Source organism: Primulina huaijiensis, chromosome 14, assembly GCF_012295235.1.
Source record: "Primulina huaijiensis isolate GDHJ02 chromosome 14, ASM1229523v2, whole genome shotgun sequence".
Classification (NCBI taxonomy): domain Eukaryota; kingdom Viridiplantae; phylum Streptophyta; class Magnoliopsida; order Lamiales; family Gesneriaceae; genus Primulina; species Primulina huaijiensis.
In genome coordinates, this window is record NC_133319.1 from 2,905,471 (window position 1) to 2,913,778 (window position 8,308).

Genomic DNA, 8,308 nt, shown 5'->3' on the forward strand with positions numbered 1-8,308 from the left:
CTGCACTGAAAAAATATAGCTCCAAAATATCTCATCTGGACAAATGATCATTGTTTGTCCAAGGTTCATGTACCGCTTCCTGTATCCATTTTGGTAGTGCTGATATCTCCGGGAAGCTAGACGAAGTAGTATAAACTGAGGCAAGAGCTCTGAATTCATACCAGACTTTGACCTCTTTTGGATATGAATTTTGTTTCATCCATACCCTAGGATATTTTCCTGCAACATCAACTCGAACCATGGCTGGGTTGATGCCAATTCTTGTGTTTAATTTCTCCCAATTCTGTTGGTAAACCTGAAATGGAGAATTTGCAGTTACATTAGTATCAACCTTAGTTTGCCTTTGTCAGTATGAGGCCTAAAGTTGATCTCTCCCTCTTCAATCCCCGAGGTAAAAAGTTGACTTGAGGACTCGAGATAAGAGATCTAGAGTCTCAATTTTTGTTTCAGCCGACTCATCTGGAGATGATCCCGACTTAACACTTGTGCTAGGGGTACTTGAATCCCCTGCTCCAGGTATAGAGTCCTGTACTCGAAAACTCTCTATTTGGGAAACCAATGGTTTCTCAATGTCTTGGAGGATAGGCCTTTGTATTACAGACCATAACTGAGTATATGTCTGTAAACATCCTGTTATTCGATCAGAGACAATTCTCTTATCAGCTTGTTGAAGCATTCCCGCAACTTCTGTGTTCAGTGCTAACTTGTTAAATTCGGTTTGAAGCATTTCAAGGTGTTCCCTCAAATGCCTCTGCATCTTGATAATAGCATCAATGTCAATGTTGTCCATCTCTTGTTAAAAAATCTGCAAGAATATTCTCATGAGATTTAATAATCACAATATCAAAAATATAATTTTGACATAATGCTTGCCATCTTAATAATCTGGCCTTCTCAGGTTTAGACTCAATTCTATTCCTTAAGAAAGCTTTCACCTGTGTGTTATCAACTTTCAAAGTGAATTTCTTTGCAAGTAAAAATAATGGCCATTTTTTAAAATCCCTTTTTACTGCATAAAATTCTTTTTCGTTGATATGCCATCTGATGGCTTCTGCATCTGAGAATAAACAACTACAATACATGCATGGTTGTTCTCCATCTGGTGTGAGCTTAGTAAGAACTGCTGCCCACCAATGATCACTGGCATCTGTGTATAATACCAGATCATCCTCATCTTGAGGAATAGCCATTTTTGGAAGATTCTTACAAATCTCCTTTAATTGAACTAATCTATTTGTGTGTTCGTGTGTCCATATAAATCTAGCATCTTTCTTCAATAATGAACTAAACACTTTCCTGTGTTTTGCTAGGTTTTTAATAAACATCCCAGAAAAATTAACAACTCCTAAAAAACTTTGAAGTTGCTTCTTGTCTTTGAGACTTTCTGAAAAATTCTGCACTTTTTCCACTATGTGTTCTTGCAGAATAATTCCTGACTCATCGATTTCAATTCCGAGGAATTCAATCTTTCTTGTTGCAATGACTGCTTTCTTTTCAGATAAAACCAGTCTTTTTTTTTCTACAAACAATGGAGAAAATCTCCAAATGCTTAATATGATCATTCATATCTTTAGATGCTATTAAAATATCGTCAATATAAACAAACATAAATTTAAAATAATCTTTAAAAAGATTATCCATTTTTCTTTGAAATATCTGAGGTGAATTAGCCAATCCCATTGGTAATACCTCCCAAATATAATGTCCTTGTGGTGTAGAGAAAACTGTGAATTTCTTGCTTTCTTCTTACATCCTAATCTGGTAAAATCCAGATTTACAGTCGAACTTAGAGAATATCTTGGCGTTGCGTATGCAACTTATTAGATGTTCTCTACTAGGTATAAAATACCCATCAAACTCCAGAATCTTATTAATTTCTTGATAATTAATAACTAATCTGGGTTTTCCTCGTTTTATCTCCCCATGATTTCTTACCAGAAAACCTGAAATGCTATATGGTGGCATTCCTGCTTTGATTAAACCAAGGTCCAAATGTTCCTTGATTATAATCTGCATATCCCTTTGATCAATGATATTCATTGGGATAGGCTTACAACGAACAAATTCATACTATTTGCCTTCCTTAATTTTAAGGCAAGCTTTGAGTTGATTTCTGTCCCACCATGCCAAAGGATTTTCATTGTAATTTTCTTTGATCCTTTTCTTGACATCTTCTAAGGATACCTTAGATTCAAACTCTACTTCATCCTGATGTAGAGTTATCTTCAGGTATTCCATATCTTCTGGTTGGAGCGTTTTATCTGCTCTCAACTGGAGCATTGTTTCTCCAAACCTTCTAGAATCTTTCATTTTTGGGTTCAGAAGTTGTCCTGAATCACCACGCTTGCTGCGAAACTGGATCGGCAATTTTCTATAAAATGCCTCTCTTAGTCTCAGGACTATAATTTTGTGGTTACAAGGAGTTGTAAACACTAATCTTCTAGTCTCATTTTCTTGAGTATAAGATTTGAACATTTGTAGGAAATTATTTCATAGTAAAATTTCAGCTCATGTATCATGAAAATAAATTGGTGGTGTCTTCACCTTGTACCAAGGTGTTTGCCCAGCACCGCCAATCATGATTTCAGTCATCTTAATCCCTTTACATAAGATTAAGATTCTTCTGGAAAAATCTCTTCCAGCAATCTTTGGTAATTCTTTTTCCAAATTATTTGGAAAAACTCCTCGTTTTGCTGTACAAATGCCAGGACCTTAATCAATATAAGCAGCAAAATATTCTGCCTTATATTGTTCATATAACATTCCTACTGGAATATATAAGGAGAATGGACTTGTGGTCATTGGATTTTCCACATCTTATCTTCTGCCATAAACTCCATTCCATATTCTAGATGTTTCCAAGGTTTATGTTCCTCAAGAAACTCTAGTCCAAGAACCAATTGATCTGGTTCTTTTCTTGGAATCCCTGTGATATGAACTTCCAATTCTCCGACTTGGATCACTCCGTAGTAAGTTCCTATCATAGGTTGTTCTAAATAGTAGATGGTATTACAAGGAAATTGATTCCTTTGTTTCGTAATATCAAATACTATTTCGACTTCCTTCCACCCTTCTGGGCATCTAAGCTTTCCTATTGTTGAAAAACTTTTTAGCTTATGTTGGGTTTCTTGGACAGGGGTTTTTCCCCATCTGTAGCTTGTAATTCTATCTCCTTGAAAAGATAGTCTTCTTGATTCTAATCTAAGACTCTGATTCCTTTGTAGAATCGGTTTGTCTTGTATTTGGATATCTGTTTCCTGTATTACAGGAAATCCAATTCGTTCTGGATAAATTGCCTGAGCAACTTTTCCGAATATTTCTGCTATCTCAATAAACTCATTTCTAATAAACAACTGTGAATGATGTGTATTAGATTAAGCATGTGAGATTTGATAGGTAATAGAATATGGTCTATTAGCTTCTTTCATCAGTCTTTTTTCCTTGAAATTTTGATGCAATGTCAAGGCTCGACTGAAATCTCGATCTGCCAGGTTGTAGGCTATCCTTGGATAGATTACTCCTACAATCTTACCTGCACAGAGATTTCCTGAGATAGTTCCCAGCACTGAATCTTGAAGGTTTCCCATTCTTTTATCGCATATAGCCATATCAATGGGTGAATCTATACCTTCTTTGAAAGTAGCTTTTATCATAATTTGGATTGCTCCAATATGAATCCAAGACATGGTCTTCGCTACTTCTATCTTGAGTTTTTGTAATCCCTCCTTAATTTCTTCAGAAAGAATTAGTTGCATCTCCATTCTATTTCCAGTAAGTTCCGTTGGGATTGCCATTTCCCTTCTAGAAACTTTATAGATCAGATTATGCTTTCTGTTTCTTAGGTCAAGATTTCCTAAGAACTTTTCTACATGTCCTGCGAAGAATCCTTGATATCTCTGTAGACTAGGATTTTCTTTCATGATCCTTTGGACCATGTTATGAGATATTGTTGTCTGGCTAAAAAACCCAGACAAATCCTCATGTGTTTCGTTTCGAAACACCTCGTTTTCAGTCAGATTCCGATTCAGTTCCATTGGATTCTTCCTGACTTAGGACTTCTTCTTCTTCATATATACTTTCATCTGAGGCAATGTCCTCAAATCGGTATATCTGAATAAGATCTTGGTAATAAACTGCTTCTTCAATATCCGGAGTTGGATCGAAGCGTTTAATACCTCTTTTTTCATTTTCTGGACAGTTAGTCGAGATATGTCCTCTTGCTCCACATGTCCAGCAATTACAGTCCTTAAAACTTTCATTAGCTCGTGTATGAGCCCTTCTAAAAGTTTTCTTTGTAGGTGTTCTTCCTGTGTTTCGAGATGTACTCGATGCTTGGGAAGATGTCCTACTCCTTGATGGTCCGCTTCTTTGTCCAGATTTATAAGATCTGGATTTTCGTCTAGATCATACTGTTCTTGGTTTCCAAGAACTTCTTCCACTTCTAGCATAAGGATGAGTCCTAAAACTTTTCCTTTTATGCTTTTGTGGTTTACTTCCAATAATTGTTGGAAGATCATTTTCCTTACAACACAAAGGAGTACGTTTGTTAATACCCTTTAATCGTTTGTAATTCTTTTGTAATGCTGCCAAATGGCACCATTCCGCCAATTTTCCTTTAAGGAAAGAAGCTCTTCGTGCCAATGTATCTGGATTTCCAGGTACATATTCCCTTATGAGCATTTCTCTCCAGGGACTTGGCATTTTTGCGAAGAAAAGCTGCATAGCTATGTCTTCTTCGACTCCTGAATTCCATCTATATTTAGTGAATAACATAATGTATTCATCTACTAAACAGATGTTATGTAATTCAAGACTATACGGAGCTTGAGTATATTTCTTCATCTTCTCTGTATCTTGACTGTTAAAATAATCTACTCCTATAAATTGAGCTTTAAAAAGGGTAGCCATTCTTCCGGCTATCTCGCTTAGATATTCTCCGGCTAGGACTGATTCTTTGGTTTCCACCGAAGTCATGTCCCAAGCAATGTTCACTGATCCCATAAGACTCATTTCTAGGAGTTTAATGAATCCTTCTCTGTTGAGATCAAGTGTTCCTGCTGCGATTCTCATAGCAGATGTCCAATCATCTATGAGTTCTTCTCTGTTTTTGAAATCTAATACATCAAGGTTAATCATAACCCCATAAGGATGTATAGGATCTAAAACAGTTTTCCCATAGGGTGTTTGGTGCAAGGGAATTTGATTTCTCCTTGTCCTGGTTCCCGTTGGGTGTGCTCCTCCACCAGTATGGAAATCAGTTTGAGATTCTCTCATATGTATATTTTGAGATCCCACACTTTCCCTTGGTGGTTCCTGAGAAGATGACCAAGTTATAGCACGTGTTTCACCTCCTGCTGTGTTCATCTTTAGATCTACAACTTTAAGATTTGCGAAAGATTCTGCAAGCTCTTGTAGATCCTCTAGACCAATCCTTTCTAAAGTTGTCATCAGATTAATTTCTTTTCTGAGACAGACTTAATTAGATTGATCATCTTTTCTTCTTCAGTCAAAGGTTTTGACACCACTCTGGCTTTCCCTTGTTGATGTAACAAAGGTTCAGTACCAAATGATGGTGGTAACCAACCTGCTGAAGTTCTTTTACTAGAACTAGGTTATTGTTCTAGTTTTTGAATTCTTGCTTGAATATCCTTTAATATTCCAAGAATTTCTTCCTGGTTTTCAAAGATTTTTTTTTTTTTTTTTAGTACAAAATATAGCATATTACCATAGTTTGTACTGTTTTCTGAATTTCTCTAAGATCTAAAGAGAGCTTACAATTTCCATAAACTTATTAGATTGAATCATAAGTTTACCTGAGGGTGCTGATGTTTCCCTTTCTGCTCTGGATATCTAACAATAGTAGATGTTCTTGTGTATATTCCAAAATATTGGAATAATCCTTGTAAATTATTTTTCTCGAACCTAAGTTCGGATTCATACTTTTCGAAATTCTCATTCTCAAACATTTTGTTTCTTTGTAACAATAAATTTTGTGTTTAAAATAAATCAACCTTAAGCTCTGATACCATTTTGAAAGCGCGAGGATCAATTAAAATAACATCAGGTAATAAGGGTACTCTTAGTATTTTTACAGAAATTTTCTCTCTCCAGGTACTAAAACACAAACTCAATCATTTTAGGTACTGATTTCGAATTTACCCTTTAGTTTTCCTATTAACATGTTTTAATTACATTGACAAAATGTTAGTTTTAGACCGAGTATGATATATTTGATCGTGTATGTTTTATGGCAAAAACTTATGTGAGAAGGATCTCTTATTTGGATCATCCATGCAAAAATATTACTTTTTATGCTAAGAGTATTACTTTTTATTGTGAATATCGGTAGGGTTGACCCGTCTCACAGATAAAGATTCGTGAGACCTTCTCACAATAGACCTACTCATGTTTTATTGAATCAATGTAATTAAATAACAATGGTCACTACAGATTTTTTAAATCACATAATTATAAAAAATTTGATAACGATCCGTCGTTAAAAATGTTTGAAAATGTTCGTACAAGCTTTTATGAAATAACATAGCGTGAGAACACATCGACATAAACCAAAGAGAATAATCTTAAATTTTGATCGGCCACGCGTATGACCTTCTGGAAACTGGAATATAGGTACATATATGTATGAAAACAGAGTATGCAATAATGCAAGCACAAGACTGGACAAAACAATGATCTCCGCGGTTTCATCATCACAATTTTATTCACTTCCAACCGGGGCGCTCAGGGCCCGATCCTCGACTGGAGTCAAGGCATTCTACGCTCCAGCGGCACCGAGAGAGACGCATTACCAATTGCTGGGGATTGCGGAGAATGGAACCGTATTGGAAATCAAAAGAGCCTACAAAGAGCTGGCGAGAAAGTACCATCCGGACGTTTCGGCGCCGGAGAGAAAGGAAGAACACACGAGGAGGTTCATACTGGTGCGCGAAGCCTATCAAACACTTTCGGATCCACAGACTAGAGCTTTGTACGATCATAACTTGGCCACAGCAGATGACAAGGTACCAGTTTTTTGCATGATTCTAATCAATTTTATTGGACGCAATAATTATGTCCGTATGGAAGAACAATCGAAACGTGAGTTTTAGGCAACTATACGTTTAAAATATTTGAATTGTATCATCACCACAAATTATAGTTTTTGGTAAAACAACAAACGTTCGTCTTACTGCGAGTTCGATTCTCATTGATCGCAATGAATACAATTACTGTGAGAAGGATAAAGGAATCGAAATATTGTGTTTAGGCTCTGGTATGTTGTTTGATTTATGATATTTATTTAATGAAAACAGAGAATGGAGGAAAGAGGATGGTGGAGAAGAAGATGGCAATCTCAGCTTGATGAACTTCAGAGAAGAAACACGTACAAGGATTCCACAAGAATGTCTCGGGTTGCTCCACCAATGCGTGAAACGTAACTTTGAATATTTGTAAATAATTGATGGATGGTGTCATATCACGCTTGTATTTTGTTAGAAAATGGGTTTGAACCCGAAGGTATAGGGATTTTTATCATATAAAAGTCAGTTAATTTAAATTATTTCAAAGTTCATGAACCAGTTTTGTGTATATATAATAATGGGATTGAGAATTAAATAACTAAATTACCCACGTAAGTGAGATTTGAACCACGGATTTTCGGGTGAAACGTATCACTAGACCAACAGTTCATATTTAATTATTATTAATTTGTGTGTCAAATCGATTTTTTCCTCTAATTTAAGAGTAGTTATTTTCAACAATTTATGAATTAATTTGACTATTTTTTTCGATCGTTAGAATTACTCAGAAGCTTGAAATTTAATATGTAATATTTTTTTAATCTATAATCTATAAATTTTTTTGGATGTGATATTAAATGAAATTATAATTTGATTTATCAGAGACTGAATTTTTTTTACTGCTATCCTATTGGGCATAATTTAGATATCCATTCAATTTTCTCGGACCTTTTCTCCCCTTTTTTACAGACCATTGTATTCTAGTTCATTTTTAAAATTTGATTAATTATTTTAAGTACAAACGAAAAAAATTTAATTAGATATTGGTGTCTTTATTTCACTAAATTATTTATAATTATGTACAACATTCAAAATGGTTAAAATTTCACTATAAAATCAAATAATATAAAAATATTTATATTTGTCAAAATGTGATGTAAAACAAAATTTCACGCTTTTATGCAAAAAACGGGGTTTCGAAAATAGATTTCTTAATTAATACAAGATGGCCTGTGATGACTGATGCGAGCCTAGACAAAATTGCAAGACTGTACAATGTTTATTAT

General features: G+C 35.0%; 1 protein-coding gene across 1 annotated transcript; it reads left to right on the forward strand.

The window, feature by feature from the left end:
- The first annotated feature begins 6,648 nt into the window (after positions 1-6,648).
- On the forward strand, positions 6,649-7,502 carry LOC140957172 (chaperone protein dnaJ 20, chloroplastic-like). The gene is made up of 2 exons (XM_073414303.1): positions 6,649-7,022; positions 7,314-7,502. The coding sequence occupies exons 1-2, from the start codon at positions 6,690-6,692 to the stop codon at positions 7,437-7,439; spliced, it is 459 nt and encodes a 152-aa protein (XP_073270404.1). The 5' UTR covers positions 6,649-6,689; the 3' UTR covers positions 7,440-7,502.
- Positions 7,503-8,308: the final 806 nt, after the last annotated feature.